The sequence below is a fragment of the Fundulus heteroclitus genome, chromosome 14 (assembly GCF_011125445.2).
Source record: "Fundulus heteroclitus isolate FHET01 chromosome 14, MU-UCD_Fhet_4.1, whole genome shotgun sequence".
Classification (NCBI taxonomy): domain Eukaryota; kingdom Metazoa; phylum Chordata; class Actinopteri; order Cyprinodontiformes; family Fundulidae; genus Fundulus; species Fundulus heteroclitus.
The window spans coordinates 1,756,546-1,773,653 of NC_046374.1; the positions used below are offsets into that span (position 1 = coordinate 1,756,546).

General features: G+C 40.6%; 1 protein-coding gene across 1 annotated transcript in view; it reads left to right on the forward strand.

The window, feature by feature from the left end:
* The first annotated feature begins 685 nt into the window (after positions 1–685).
* LOC105921286 (C-type mannose receptor 2) overlaps positions 686–17,108 on the forward strand; it is a 72,099-nt gene continuing 55,676 nt past the window's right edge. The window contains exons 1-3 of the mRNA XM_036146973.1: positions 686–977; positions 2,714–3,100; positions 3,238–3,585. Coding sequence (XP_036002866.1) covers positions 686–977; positions 2,714–3,100; positions 3,238–3,585 — 1,027 coding nt within the window. The remainder of the gene's footprint in view (positions 978–2,713; positions 3,101–3,237; positions 3,586–17,108) is intronic.

Here is a 17,108-nt window from a genome sequence, read left to right on the forward strand (position 1 = left end):
ACAGTCTGTGATGATTTGGGGTGCAGAGTCATCTGCTGGTATTACTCTACTGGATTTTCTGAAGTGCACATACAAACAGAACCATCTACAAGAACATTTTAGACCACTTAGTGCCTCTTTCTGTTGACAAGGTGTTTGGACACATTGATTTCATTTTCCAGCAGGATATGGAACCTGCTCAAGTTGCCAAAGCTACCAAAAGCTGCTACCAGGACAACCAATGTTGCTGTGCTTGATTAACCAGCAAACTCACCTTACCTGAACCCCATAGATAATTGAAGATCATAATCTAATCAAAAGGTTTTTAAGCTGTAAGGCAAGCTTATTGCACAGCAGTTCTCAAATAGTGGTATAGAGGAACGTATTTTACTCTTATAAAATGGAAAAGTGATTATGGGTAATCTTCAGAGTGACGGTTTCAATGCATTAAGAGAGACAACAATAAAAGTTACATTTCTGACCCATTTTGTCGGACGGCCGAGGGGGGGGGGGGCTGAATTGTTTTTCATTCTTCAAGGGGGGGGGGGGGCACAAAATGTTTTAGAACCACTTGTATAGCACATTTCAGTAACAAGACAATTTAGGGTTGCACATGAAAATATAACAAGACTGTCAGATATCTTCTGATGGACACAACCACACACACACAGAACTTCGTTCAGAGTTTTATTAAAGGCTGATGGATATGGAGGATGGGAGGCAGAGAGTCTTTACTGGGGTGGAGCAGGTGGATGTAGAAGGCATGAGCTGGTGCTGGCAGGATGAGGCTGGAGGTCTACAGGCGAGTTCAGGAGCAGAGCCTAAGGCCGGCAGCTGCACAACGGAGCGGGATCCGAGCTTAGCCTCGGGGCGGGACCCAAGGCAGGCAGGGGAGCCTCAATGGTGCGCCCTGAGCAGAGCCACTGGAGGGTTCTCAGAGGCTGCGTCTAGGAACGAGGTCCAGGGCGCCTCAAGAGAGTCGAGGGCGACGGGAGCAGGTGAGCCGCGGAGTGAAACCTGAGCGAAGCTGCGTTAGTGATAGGTCCTGCAATACCGATGCGTCGGCGCATGCGTCGAGCTCATAGAGTAAAACCCGTGTCATATACGTAGACGCGTCGTTGGGCGCAGGTTCGCACATCAACGTCACCGCCATGTTTATGTGGCAGAAAGAAGTTAAGTTCTGTTGTAGTGAATGTGGATCAGAGAAGATGCCTCATTCCTGTGATTAAAATAATTTAATCAATTGAACAGGGAGGAGAAACTGACAGTGTAAGTAAACAGATGAACACAACGTATGAATCAAAATCCAACTCCCCAGTGTTTACAGCTTGGTCCTCCAACACATTCCAAAAAGATTAAAAGAGACCCAGGAGAATAGCGGGTAGGTTTTGCTCCTGACTTAGAATGTGCCTAGGAGGAAGGGTCTCCATATCCTTAAAAGCAGCAGTGCTCCAACTGCAGGTTGCTCAAGTGAGACCCGTCAGAACTGACAAAGACTCCAGGATAGGTGTTGAAATGTTTTCAGGAAAACAGAGCTTTAGTCTGATTGACTCCGATTTAAGTCAGCGTGCTGTTATGAATCAAATATGAAACACAAGATGGTTGCAGAAAAAACGCACTTCCACTGATTTATGTTGAAAAAACAACTGAATGTAGGTTTATCATCAATGCAGCTTTTACATTTTGCTTTTCTGACCGGGAGATGAATTTGTCCTATAAGCAACTTGTAAAATAACATGGAGGTTATTTAAAAGGCAAATAACTAGCATAGAGACTACAACTGTCAGTGAGATAATACAGCAGGTGTACAGCTGGATCCTCACCCGTAACATGCAATGATGAATAAAGACTGTCAGTTCTCTCAGGTACGTGTTTACATATATTGGAAATTTTTTTTTTATTTTTTTTTTACAGAGGAGATTTTATAACCTGACTCTCGCCAGCTGTATGTCGCTCCGCCTAGCTTCACTCACAGCTAGGCGGAGCGACATACAGCTGGCGAGAGTCAGGTTAGATATTTTATAGTTCCTCTGTTATTAATAGGTTGCTTAATATGATCAATAGGTTGCTTTTTACTTAAACCTGCTCCTGCCCTGTTTTGAATACTCAAATTATGATTTGGTCAAAGCTGCTGTTCAGAGATCTGGGAAAGTTAGATCCCAACAGTTTACCTGGGACAGTTTTCAGCTCTGCATCAAGAAGAGAGACTCTCGTTTACTGAGGAAAAAAGGAAGGAGATCGTTGTTAGGTCTCAATCTTTTAGATATCTACATTATTTCATATTTGGAATATCACATCAGCACTTTTATAATTTATTAAAATACGTTTTGTTTCCTGTCTGCTCTATTTCCCGATTGACTTAAGCTCCTCTTCTCTCCCAGTGTTGTTTCTCTGTACAGTGGAAGGAGCGCAGCATGTTTTCAACCTTTGATATTAACTGTTTAAATGTGTTCTTCATCCAGCAGAGGTTAAATGTAAGAGTGAAATACAGCAATGATGCAGTGGAGGCTGGTTCTGCTCTTTCTGGTGGGTAAGTTTATCTAAAGCACAGCTACAATCACTGGATTTTGCTACAGTCCAGATTTTGCTAGATTTAAAATATAGCTGTTTAACTTAATCACACAGAAAGTAGAATAAGAACCTCAAAAATAGTTTTGAACTATGTTATGCTGCAAATGATGGTGAAAATGTTATTGTTTAGTAATAAAAACAGAAACACGTTATATGTCAACAGGTCAGTGCTGTTTCATCAACTGTCATCTCTATGAGTATCACTACGTCAAAGAGGAAAAGACCTGGACTGAAGCTCAGCAGTACTGCAGAGAGAAACACACTGACCTGGCCACAGTGTCTAACATGACAGACATGAAGAGACTCCTCAATAACTCAACAGGAGATATGAGGGGAGCTTGGATTGGTCTGCATGATCCACCAGGTGTCAACAGAACATGGTACTGGTCTCTGCCTGGAGAGGAGTTCAATGAGAAGGATGCAATGTGGCACAGTGGAGAACCAAATGATAAAGGAAACCCAGGACCTGAGAATTGTGGATTTCTGATTAAAACTTACGAATGGGGAGATGTGAAGTGCTCTAGCCAAAGATATTTTCTCTGCTACAATGGTGAGAATGTAGGATTCATTTATCATTTTTTATAAATTTTTTACACAATCACAATATTTACCTGGTTTGTTCTGTTTTCTACATGAAAGAAGAAGCCTGTGAAGTGTATGTTATGTGAATTCATGTTTACTCCACAGAAACCAACACAACCCAGAAATACCACTTGATTAGAGAGAGGAAGACCTGGCAGGAAGCTCAGAGTTACTGCAGAGAGAAACACACAGACCTGATCAGTGGACTGAAGCAGCTACAGGATGGAGAGCTGAAGGAGGTGATGGACTCTACAACTAGTAAATCATACTTTGGTCTATTCAGAGACACCTGGAGGTGGTCAGATGGAAGCAGTTTCTCCTTTAGAAACTGGAATCTACAGTTTGACTATCAGATAATCAACAGTGGTCAATGTGCCATGACTGTGTTTGATGATGAAGGCAGATGGAGGAATGAGAACTGTGCTGTCAGAAAACCCTTCATCTGTTATGATGGTGAGTTGTTCTTCAAGATTTCTAAAGATTAAACATTTAATTAAAAAATATCAAAAACACAAATATATAACTTTATTTGAAGATATTTGTATAGACATGTTGATAATGGATCCTTTCAAAAAAATATATAATACTATTCTGGGGTTTATTATTTTATGTTTAACCCATGTATCAGCAGTAACTATTTAAATAATGCTTTGTTTTTATCCACCATTTAACATTTAGCAAGTTTATCCTGATCAAAGAATTAGGGGAAGCAGGGAAAAACACTTGATTTACTTATGTGTTTCATACCTACCTTTTTGTTGTGTGTTTGGATAGTATTGATTTATCATACACAGATTTATAATTCAAATCACAGCCCTTCACATGTTTTTTTTTTTTTTTTTTTTTTTTGCTGTAACCAAAGATACGTACATTTTCTTCTAAGTTTTGGTTCTTGTTTCTGAATAATAGCGTTCATAAATAATGTGAACAATGATTTGTTTTTGCCATCACCACCATGACAGATAAAGTGATCCTGATCGAAGAAAGTAAAACCTGGGAGGAAGCCTTGTACTACTGCAGAGATCACCACCATGACCTGGTCACCATCACCAACCTGGAGGAGCAGAGATGGGTCCAGGAGAAAGCCAAGAATGCCTCCACTGATTATGTCTGGATGGGACTGCACTATGCCTGCACCCTGGATCTCTGGTTCTGGGTCAGTGGCAAAGTGGTCAGCTATCAGAACTGGGCTTCAGATGGACTGATGGATGACTGTGACATGTCTGGAGCCATGGAGACAGGAGGAAAACATCAGTGGTTTAAAATAAATGACAGAGAGGAGTTTAATTTCTTCTGTTTTAAAAAGTAAATTCTACTCTGTTCTGCTTTTATATTCTTAGGTGTGTGGTTGTTATTAAATGTTAATTTGATCAAGTTTATTTCACTACCAGGAAAGAACCAGAAATCTTTACTATATACGTTTCTTCAGCTGCTCCAAGAGTTTCACAGAAAGCTTGATTTTGTCTTTGGTTTTGTGGTGAGTTATGTAACATGGAGGTTCCCTAAACATATAGATGTAGACAATTATAACTAGTATAACAAGTATAAAAGGCCTGCCAAATGCCTCTATATGATGCAATCGGGTCATAAGCGTCCAATATTTCTGTATTCCTCACAGCTTTTAACAAACACATTTACAACATCCAGGAGAAAATAAAGACATTTATCTAACTCCTCTGAAGATTATATCTCAGCTTGTTATGGTTCAGATGAACTGATATTACACTGTATGCTCTGGAGCTGTGCTTTTTAGGTGATAGAGGGAAAAATGACAGATCAGTAGAGGGAAGAAAACCACAAAGTCCAGGACAAATGTCAGTTTGAATGAGAAAATGTTCCCAAAGAAATCCTAAAAATAAGCCTCCAGTTCAGTTTTCAGTGAGATGAACTATAGGTGAGGCCTCCTGCAGACATGGGAACTGAGACAGCAGCTCCCTACTACAGCTAATTAGTTAAAAATACAATCTATTTTTATCAGATTTAATAAAAGTGATATGGCTCAGTATCATGCGCAAAAAACATGTAAAGAAAGAACTAAAACTACCCAGAGTTAACTGCAAGGAGAGGGTGAAGAACATGCTTAGGTCTGATGATTCTCAACCAGCTTGGGTCCATGATAGGGATGCTGAGCAAAAGATCTCTGAGGAAAAGTCCACTTCCTGATGGCATAGAGGGCCATGTTTTTACACACTGTGCCCTGCAGTTGATGGATGGTGTCTGTTTTCTTTTTAATACACCTCTCCAGTGTGATAGGGTCCCCAGTGAGGTCCATCTGATGTATGCATATAGGAAAATTACAGATCTTGACTAAAAAGTTGAAAACTTTATCATACAATCCATGAGGGGTGCTTATGTGAGCTTCAGTGTTGCATTTACTCTGCTTATTATATGTGACTCCGGGCTTGGTTTTCTCTAAAGTTACTTAAAACTTCCACGAGTCAGCGGTTGTGGTTTCTTGGATTTGTTTTTTTAATGAGATGTTGCTGTTTGACTTGGCTTTTTTCTAACAGAACCTCTTTTTCTAGTTATTGTGCTGGTTAACTCCCCAGGGAAATAAAAAACCTCCGTAACAACTATTATATGAACAGGAAAAGTGCCGGTGTGTAAAAATACCAGCTAGATACAACCATTTGTGTGGACTAAAAATGCCGTGATGTGTTTTTCTTGCTGGTCTTCAGTTTGTTTTAACAGTCAAATAGTTTCTCTCACAGTAATCTTGTTTGTGTGTCTGCGGAGGTGTGTGTGTGTGTGTGTGTGTGTGTGTGTGTGTGTGTGTGTGTGTGTGTGTGTGTGTGTGTGTGTGTGTGTGTGTGTGTGTGTGTGAGTGTGTGTGTGTGTGTGTGTGAGAGATGGGATCGGAGTGTCTGATTACAGAGGGATGATTGACTTTGGAACTTTAGAAATGAAGCTGTTTTTAAGTTAAAAAAAACATAGGCATGTAATAAGATTTTTTCCCAGTATTAGTTATAGTTCTACAAGGATTCAGAGGGTTTCTTCCTCTCATTTCAACCGTTGTGAGAGAAGAGAGGAAAACCTCTTCCACCTTTCTACTAATACTGCTTTCTTTCCAATCATCCTGAGGCCTTGACATTTCAGCCAACATTAAAGCTGTTCTATGCTGGGTTTCTCGAGTGAAGCTTGTTAAAATGAAGCTCCTGGGATGTTGTTATCTTCCAAAATGATTGGTATTGCGGTTCTTCTCATTCTAGTTTTCACTTTGTCCAACCAACCGGGAAACCCGGGCTGTCTGCAGACAAATGTGACGTCATGTGAAGAATGTCCTACAAATATATATATATATATATATATTGTGATATTTTTATTCTTGGCCTAATCCTGCTTCGCTGCTAAAGGCCCATTTTTTTATTTGATCAGAGGTAGAACGGTTCAAATACATATTTAATTCATAGAAATTAAATATGGAGACAGAGTTACATACCATTACAAGATGTTGTTCTCACCGGTGGATAAGTCTATCTGTCTGAAGTAAGTTTTACCAAGACATTCCTTTTATTAACTTTAAACTCCTCCTGCATGGCTCAGAGGTAGGATGACTGACCCCCTCTCCTGCTGACCACCCCCTCAGGGCAATAAAACTCCATGTTTATCTTACGCTGGAGCAGGAAAGGACAGACCCAACTCTGCTTTCCTCAGTAACCCTAACTAAGATATATTTTTAATTCTCAACAACCCCTCTGTTTTGATCCCTCAAGGATCAAACCAATAACTAGGCTAAACTAAGTCTATGTCTTGAAACCCTTAAACAAAATGTAAATAGTAAGATGTAATATTGTAACCCACTGTCCCCTCTGTTGGCGACTTATGAAAGCAAATGAAGTTCAAATGTTCCCCTTAAATGTAAAATAACCCAAGTATAAGCTAAAAAGCTACTAAACCTATCTGAATCTCTAACCTACTAGAATTAAGAAAAGTAAGCACCTTTATCCGAGAGGTGCAAGGCTAAGATAACTTTGCAACTACCAGAAACTATTATATGATCTAACTATGACTTTAAGAGTCCTAACCTAGATTAACAAAATGTCTTCTTAGAAATAAAGATAACCCATGAAAGCACTACACTCAGATCAAACCATAGAATAAAAAACAGATTTTCATGCAATGCAAAACCAAGATTCTAACGATACTAATATTGAACACCTTATGAATATGGAACTTATAAGACATATGCAGTGGTTACAAAACTCTCATTTTCTTTTTTCTTTTTTACACAATGCATTCAATTGTTGTAATGATGTCTTGCGTCTCGAAGATGTCTTCTTCTCGCCTTTAAAGAAGATGGTTTAAAGAGTCAGTGTTCCAACCGCGGTCTCCACAGAACTGTATGTTAATCTTTATTAAAAATAAAAAACGAAAACAAAATAAAATTCCAGCTGCCCCTCCGTGGGTGGCTCTGCGAGATAAGTTGTTCCGGTGATGTCTCCCTGGAACTCTCTGGTGACTGGTACACACGGCTCCTGGAGTCTGATGGGCCCCTGACCTCTGGCCCACCACATCTGCTTGTCGATAACCTTAGCGTGCACTCCGAAGTCGGGGGTGACTGGACTTCCCTCCCATTTCTCCTAATTTTATGTCTCCTGAAACTTACACGACAACCGTTTAGATATCAAATGTTGTGTGCTACCTGTAATTCCGGAGGTTGACTTCTGGTCCCGAAAAGCTCCTTTCAGTCATATGGAATCATATCCTGTAATGAAATTAACTGAACACTCCCACAAGAAAACACTTCACATCTTTTTCACCCCAATTTCAATTTACATCTGTGCACAGAACTATAACCAATTGTGTTTAGAATTCTCCCCATTAATCTGAACCAACCTTCTTGTTGTTTTCTTCTCCATCCTATGAGAAACCTATTTTAGAAATGTAATAGTTAATGAGACATTTTATTGCAATTCCTCTTTCCTGACGCTGGGCCTCTGATTGTCCTGCAAAAGAATGCCTGCACAAAAACTTTATACCTCCGGTGGGAATCGCCATGTCTGTGGAATCTAAAATTAGTTAATTTAATTTGAAATCAAAGTACATTTTCCTGTAAGAATGTCAGAATGTTCTCTGGATTAAAGATTAAAGATTACCATTCAGCAGTCACCACACCTCACTTCTGTAAATATGCAATAAGTTACCCTCTGTTTATCTCTGTTTTATCCAGTTTTTTGTAGTTTATGTAGTTTTTCTGTTTAATTTAACATTCACTTTATTGTCCTGCCTAAACTGTTTAAGCCTTTTTCCAAGAACCCCCTCATATAATCTATCTGTAGCAGATTCGTGGTGTCTGACACTCCGCTAATTAAATGTAATTTACAGTTCTGTTTTGGGAGTCACTTAACAAACATTCCGGAGAGCCATGGGTAAGGTCTTTTGTGGGGGGTTTCTTTTTGTTTAAACAACCGTTATCTGATTTACAATGCAGTTACATACCTCCGTGGTGTCCTGCACAAGAATCCTTCCCTTAAATTACTTGTGCCAAGGGTTGATATAAAGTTTAAGATCTGTATAGCTTTACAATATAGTGTTATCATATAAATGTTTATGTCATATCCCTCTGCTTGGAACAAAATTAATTTTGTTACAAAACATTAACAAAGAATAGTATTAGTCACCACAGGGAATCAATTATCTGCAAATAATTATCTGAATTGAAGTATGAAAAACACTGCCCTATATCCCGGATTCAGATCAAAACATAATGCAATTTCATAATCCCACAGTTCTACAAGAAGTCCATCAAAAGTTGTATAAGATCAGTGTACCCATTGAAATAATGATTATTCTAATGTGCTCACAGCAAGTTGATGGTATGAGAATGCTGAACATTCCAAGGTACTTACATACTGATAAAATATTGGGTTTTACCTGAATAAAACACCTAGTAACGGCAAAGTCTGGTGGAAATCTGATAAGTTTTAGCATGCAACAGTTATATTGTACAATAGAAAAACCTCAATACTTAAGAGCTATTTAAGAAATAACCTAACAGATCCGTTTAACCTATGTTGTTTAAAAACAGAATGTCCCAAGCAGGACACATCTGTGCTTACCGAGAGGCCCATGTAATAAACCTGTCCCCTCAGGACGTTGTAACCCCCCTTGTGAAAATTTATGACATGCAGTTGTCAACCAGAACTCACAGAGACCTAAGTATAAGTGTAGCACATAAAAGTATTCCCACCCCTGTGGATTGTCTGCTAATAATTGTGATGGTAAAATACACCTTCTGCTGTCAATTATGAGCAATACGGTCCTGGACATAATAGAATTAAAACTCATGTTTAAAAGGAACATATCAGTTATATAGTAAAAAATTTTAAGAGACAGTATTATATTTTTCAAAACCGCAAACCTGTAGTGTTCGTATCTGCCCAATCGGCTGCCTTAAGAAGTTATTACCTGCAGCAATCCATTTGCCTCGAAGCTCAAAAAAAAAAGTTGGAGACACAGAAAAAATATTAGAAATCACTTTCCATTAAATTTGGTCAGAAGTATAGTGGTAGAAAGTCTGAATTACCTTAACAAAAAGTCTGTTATCAGTCTGTGGTCCTCGAGATGGACTGGACTGACATGTACAGCAGATCAGGCAGAAAAGAGATTGGAGTTTAGACTTCGCACTCACAGCTTCCATGTATGGAACTCCACATTTCGTCCCCCACGTGTTGCAGTGATTCGCTGTCGATGCACCTCAGTGACAAAGTTCTGGTCCACGACTCAGAAACTGGATGAGACATTCAACTCCAGTGTATGCAGACAGTCATTTTTCCTTGATATCTTAGGATCTGTGCTGTTCATAGGCGTTGGCCATTGTTCCAGGGTGAGGAAACATTGTTCATGGGAGCGTTATCCCCTTTCTGGGGCACTGACCTTCTTGAAGGTGAGGTGGTATTGGGACTTCTTGCCAGGATTTAGTGATGTGAAACAGTCCTTGGCCGAGTGTCCAGCGTAAGCAACTGTCCCAGATGTGATGGGTGCCCCACGACACACATATCGGCTGTAAATGCTCAGTTTCATTCTTCCAACCCCAAATCGGCACTGATCTGCATCTCATGTCAGCCGTGTCCATACTCCAGAACGAACAGACCTGTAACAAAATTAAGATAGAAAAAGAAAAACAGGGGGAAGGGAGCTCCCCCACCTTAAATTAAAATAGGGACAGTTCTCAATGGAATCAGCTGCTTACTCTCACTCCTTCCTATATTGTTTTCCAATAACTGTAATTTTACCAACTTTTAGTAATTAACAAACTCAAGCATTGTGTATCACCCTTCCTTTGAGTCACAGGCAAATGGTGTATCAAATATTGTCTGAGCGAGCATATCAAGATTGAAATTCATCAGCTGAGATATTGAAGAGGGCACGTTGTTTTTGTTGTTGTAACACTATTACTCTAATTAATTCCCCTAAATTGGACTGATTTATTTAGGATCCACACCTGTGTGTTAGATCCAGCCTACTGATTTTTTTTTTAGAAGATATCAAGAGTCCCAGTCAAACACAGGAACCTTCTGCTAAAGTGTATAAAGAAAATGCTGTGTAACTCCATCTATCAAAGAAAAAATATAAAAAACACCAAAGGTACATTTTAAAACAGCTCTAAAATCAGTAATGCGCCTGTGTTTAGTAAATTTTGAAGTCAAATTCTGCCGGCCACAAACAATCACCAGCAACTGATGTTGAAAAGTTCATTCACCAGAATTTGCACATTACCAAATGAACAAAGAAAAAAGATTCCTCGGGCTCTAAATTACTGTGTAACAAGGGCATCTGCATTTTGTGGGACCATGAAAATGTGATTACATATAATGAATAATTTGGGGACCGTCCTGTGATGATCCCGTAATATTGTCTATTTGTACTAGGTTTTGGCGCTCTGCAATATCAGTATCTATAATAAAACAATGCAAACCAATAACATTAGTCATAAATTCCTCAATTTTAGCTGGTTCATTTAAGGATCACTTCAAAACTGACTCATGACTAAATGCAGTGTTAACAAAATCGATCAAATCAACCGCAATATCAGGTTGCACACACTATTAAGGTACAGTTTAACCCAACTTTTAACTCTGTTTAGTTCTGCTTAATGTGTTTTTTTCCCAGGCCTGCAAGCGAGCAAAAGTTTATAGGGTGGCTATTTTCTGCTCCCTATTAATCAGCCAGATTTAAGTCTGATGAATTATATTTATTTATTTATCTATTATAACTAGGGCTATCAAACAATGAAAACCATTTAATCACTATTTAATCGCAAATTATATTTCATGTCTGAAAGTATATATATTCATTAGGCATTTTAAAACGCTATTTTGCAATAGATAATGCTAGTTAAAATTACATTCTAACAGAAGGCATTTTCCCTTTTTTGTGTTTTCCCAATTTATAATGCCTCAAACAAATGTTCAATGTTCTGCCAAATTTTCAACAACTTTTCCAAACTTCTAACCACTTTCTAACTTTTAGGCTACAGTTCAAAATAAAAAGTTTTCTCCAAAAGTCACCAAGACACAGCAGTTCATGCTCTCCAATGCAACTCACACATACAGCTTGCAGCCAATACCTCAAACGCTTTACTGCATTGAAAGTTCTCCTGCACTTCAACAAACATTATTAATGCATCAACCCTTTTTCCAATGATTTCCAAATTCCCCTTTAGTTTTTATTTTCACCCATATTTTTACTTATCACTTTTACTTAACAAAATTAAACTGCACCCCAGTCATTGCTCTAATCTTGAGGCCCATGCACGCGGAGAAATCCACACCCTCATGAAGACACACACACACACACACACACACATACCCCCACTCTCCGCTGAGTTGCAGGGTTCAACCAATCTCTCCTTCTCTCAAAACCATGGATCCCATATTACCGAGACATTCAAAACATCAGACAAGACATAACAAATATAACATTTAAGACAGACAGCCTGGCGCGCGCAGAGGGTCTTCTCCTTTTAATACCCTTCCACTCGACGAAACGTTTCCTTATGTTAAAATCTCCTCGTCTAATCGTCGTGTTCTCGAAAAAACCCGTTTTTCGAAAACTAGAAAACAAACTTCTATTGTTTTCCTGGGATCCCTTTTTTTTTATCTCATCTTCTATAACAGCTCACTCTTAAGGTCTTGCTGCTCTTAGCCTCAACTTAAAGATGTTACGTATCTCGGCCGTCCTATTCCCTGCTACTTTTTGAGTGTCCCTAGTTCTCAAGAGGCAGCGCACACCTCAGCCCTAAAATTACCAGTTTGTCAGTCTGGTTGTCGTTTGGCCAATCCTAGAACATATCCCTTTTTTTTTGTCTATGTTTTTATCTTTTTTATTTCGTTTTATTTTATTTTTCGCCTCACCATTTCAAGGCTTCTTGGCATTTAGGTTAATATCCAATTCTAAGTTTTTCTGACGTAAACAAACACATAAATCCCATTCAGTCATTTCTCGGTTTCAACATAAATTCCATTCAAACCTAGTTATACCGTTCAGCCTCTGATAGTTTGAGAAGAAAGCTTCTCATTTACAGCAACACTTGATTTAGCCTACATCTAATCTTTAGCCAATAGGAGAATCAAAATCTCCTTACTTTTTTTTCGGGTCGACCCTGTTTTGCTGTAAGTGATTACTTCTTCGTGCCCAAATTCAAAATGTTCCTCCATCTTAATGTCAAAATCCGGGTCACGGCTAACCAAATTGTGATATTTTTATTCTTGGCCTAATCCTGCTTCGCTGCTAAAGGCCCATTTTTACCCCGGTTTAAGATTTGACAATAAAATAAGGAATCATTGATCAGAGGTAGAACGGTTCAAATACATATTTAATTCATAGAAATTAAATATGGAGACAGAGTTACATACCATTACAAGATGTTGTTCTCACCGGTGGATAAGTCTATCTGTCTGAAGTAAGTTTTACCAAGACATTCCTTTTATTAACTTTAAACTCCTCCTGCATGGCTCAGAGGTAGGATGACTGACCCCCTCTCCTACTGACCACCCCCTCAGGGCAATAAAACTCCATGTTTATCTTACGCTGGAGCAGGAAAGGACAGACCCAACTCTGCTTTCCTCAGTAACCCTAACTAAGATATATTTTTAATTCTCAACAATATATATATATATATATATATATATATATATATATATATATATATATATATGCTTATGAATACTGTAACTGTGTTTTTGTGTATAGTAACCCCTTTATTCTGGAAAGAAAACCAACACAAACGCAAGTTTTTGACTCATGAAGCCTAGGCGCAAATTCAAGCTGGAAGACTTCCGCCTACCTGTTACTGCGTCATCTTCATTTCCGGACCTCGACCCGCTTTCTCCAATCTTCAATCAAGCTTCCGTTTAAAAGGCTCCACACCCACGCCGCCTGTCGCTTTCCAGCTGTGCTCGACCGGATTCAAGAGATAATAACTTATCCTGAAATCCTCCTGCCATAGGAATACCGTCTAGCTGCACATCTTCCTTTCCGACCTCTGTTTTCGTCAGCTCCGATTCCTGGCGCAAAGAACTCGCAAGCGACGCAGACGCGTCCCAACTCTGCCTAAGTTCCGGTCAGCTTCGCTTCATAGCGCGCCGGGGTCTTTCTCAAACTGATCCCGCAGTCCCGTGGGGCTGGCTCTTGGTTCGCGGATCCGCGACTCATCCGGGATCTCCTCTGGTTTTCATCGGCTTTGCGGCACCACCTTGCCGCTCGTCCCGGCCGCAACTTTTCAGCCGGATCTACTCTCTCATTCACTTGCTAATGCGTTCGGAGCCAGCTCAGGTAATATGTATTCACCCATGTTCATCCTCTATTCAGGCGAACGTATTTCATTTTACTGTTTGTTTTCGTTTTCTTCTTCTTCTGGTGTTGCCGGTAGCCACCGGGCTTGTGGTGGCATTGCTGCCACCTACTGGTTGGAGTATGAAGTGCATTTTAAATTCAGCAATTGATACCAATCGTTATTAAACCGCTGCAACTCTGGTGCAATTTGGCATCCGCTTGGACTGGTCTGTATTGGGTTCAGACTTCTCATTCATGCTGACCAGGCCACTTCTGTCACTCTTGTCATTTCAGCGTTTTGCCAATCAATTCTTCAGGTGTTGTGAAATTATACATGTTAAAGTTATTTAAGGTTTTTGTTCGTAGGTATTGTCTGAATGTCAGCTGGGACCCAACGTCGGGATGGCTGTGGGGATGGTTTGAGTATTGAGCGATCTTTAACAGCAACTTGCTCATGTATTTAGGGATTGTATATTTCTTCTTTTAGGTTCAAGAATTCATTCAAGATGAATATCCGGAGAGCATCACTGAAGGTGCTGTTGTCTGGTTGATACTATTTTCAATTATGGATCCTCTCTGCAGGCGTGAGGCTAACTGAAGCTACTAAGCAATGAGATCATCAGTTAGCAGGATGCAGTGCAGAATCTGAATTAAATTCATCCAAACAACATGGAATAAGCTAATTGATTCATGACAGCATTTGGTATGCGTTTTGCATTCTATGCATTTATGAGCTAAGCAAACATTATCGATTATGTCTTAAGAAGTGTTACCCGTGTTTAATGGTCCTTCATTTTCTGGATGTTTTCTTCTTATAGATATTCTTTTCACTATTCCCAGTTGTTTTCTCAAACTAAACCTGTCAGCCTGCAATTGAGTTCTACGTATTGATCTTAACCTAGTTCCGTGATGGTTTTTTGCCTGCAGACAAGCTCTCGAATTTTCAATATCAGTTTCATATCAGTTATTTCTGAGCGTCAGCTGCTCTCCTCGCTCGGTCACCTCAATCTCGCAGGTGCATCATTTTAAGAGTCACGTTTTTATTTCCAGGCAGCTTGAGCTCACTAATTCCGTTTCCTTCCCTCCTAGAACAGGATACTCTGGTTAAGAGTTGCCGTTCTGAACTTTCCTTCTGGTCTGGCTTGCTTCTCGTCCGGATTTGAAATATACTTTCTATAATGATGTCTTTTGTCTGTAGATGCGTTTAATTTTACGGATGTGCATCCGTAAGTTTTGGGGATTCTAAAAACAGTTGGTTGGATGTGAGCTGCGCAACAGCAGACGCTCGTGGAGCCCAATCTTTGGGCGATGGCCATCATCAGCATGCCTCACATATCTGCTCTGACCTTTCATTCATTTTAGCCGCCTAATGCTCATCTTCAAGGTAATCTAACTGCGAATACTGGTGGTGGATTCAAATCTCATTCAAGTCTCATTAAGCCGCGTCCTGTCCTGTTCATTCCCTCTTGGTCACTCATTCTTTTATGTGCATCATCCCTAAGCATCCTCTGTCATTTATTCTGTCATCCAGGCGTTCCGCCATGCAGTTGTTCTATCATCCTGTTCATTCCTTTATGGTCATTCATTCATGCATCTCCTGTCATTTATTCTGTCATCCAGGCGTCCTGTTATTCTGTTCTTTCATGGTCATTCATTTATTCATGTTCCCTGCCATGTTCCCCACTACGTTCCCTGCATACTCCTTCTATGCTTCCTGCAATGTTCCCTTCTATGCTTCCTGCATGCTCCGTGTGTGTTCCCTGCCATGCTCCCTGCCATATTTCCCGCCATGCTCTCTGCCATGCAGCCTTCCCTGCCATACTCTTTGCCATGTTTCCTTCTATGCTCCTTGCCATGCGGCCTGCCCTGCCATGTTCCCTGCCATGTTCCGCGAAAAAAAAAAAAGAGAAGCGAGAAGAAAAAGAAGGGGCAGGGTATTCCCACTTCAACTCTCCAGCAACTCGGCCGATGGTCGTCTTCGGCTTTCGCATCCTACATTCGTCCAGATCTCTCAGCCGTTCTCGCAGCTCAATGGTCTCTCAGTGCTCAGGTAAGCACTTCGCAACTCACTGGTGGTGGATGGTTTACTCCATTTAAGAGCTCAAGTCCTGAACTCATAAGGCCCTGCACATCCTGCCGTGCTGCTACTTTCAGGTTTCATTTCAAGTGATCCCACCTCTTGTCCCTGCCAGCTAACAATTTATCCGGTGAATTTACTCCCAGCTTCGCTTAGATCTTCAGCTCCCTGTTTTCCGGTGTCTTTCTTCCTGAGTTCTAGTCTATTACTACCACTGGCCTTCATCCACCGATTTCACTCAGTTCATCTTTCTTTTGGGGCAGCCTTGCTAAATTCTATGTCTATCAGCTTACCTATAAGCTTTTGCACAAGTCCCTGCTAGCTCGTATCCATCGACCTCGTATCCATCGGCTTCTTTCTTTCTCTTTACTTAATGAGATTTGTAGCTATTCTTCTAACTAACTCTAAGTATTCTCATTACCCCAGTTAGCTTCATTTCCCGGCATGGCTCCACATCATCCCAACGACTCCACATCCGACTTTCATCTACCAGCCCAGCTCCGCGTCACATCAATAACCCCTCAGCTGGCCTTCATCTTCCAGCCCGACTCCGCACCATGTCAATAACCCCTCAGCTGGCCTTCATCTACCAGCCCCAACTCCGCATCACGTCAATAACCCCTCAGCTGGCCTTCATCTACCAGCCCCAACTCCGCATCACGTCAATAATCCCTCAGCTGGCCTTCATCTACCAGCCCAACTCCGCATCACATCAATAACCCTTCAGCTGGCCTTCATCTTCCAGCCCGACTCCGCACCATGTCAGTAACCCCAAGACAGCCTTCATCTATCAGCCTGGCTCCGCGTCAGGCAGTTTCCACTGCCATCCGTCACCTCGATTTCTCCCGCCTGCTTTTCACCTCTCGTTGCGAAGTCCTGGCCTCAGCCCCGGCATCGGCCCAGAAGTTTTGGGGGGAGCATCCCTATTCAGCGTTCATGGGCTCATCTGAATTCGTCGGAATTCACTGCTCAAATCTTCAGCCGGGGCCCGAGCGCCAAAGAACTGTTATTCATTTTGTCAAATAAATTTGTTAATGGTTTTATCTTTCTCCGTCTGAGTCTCTCCAGACTGAAATGAAGCCTAGGTGCAAATTCAAGCTGGAAGACTTCCGCCTACCTGTTA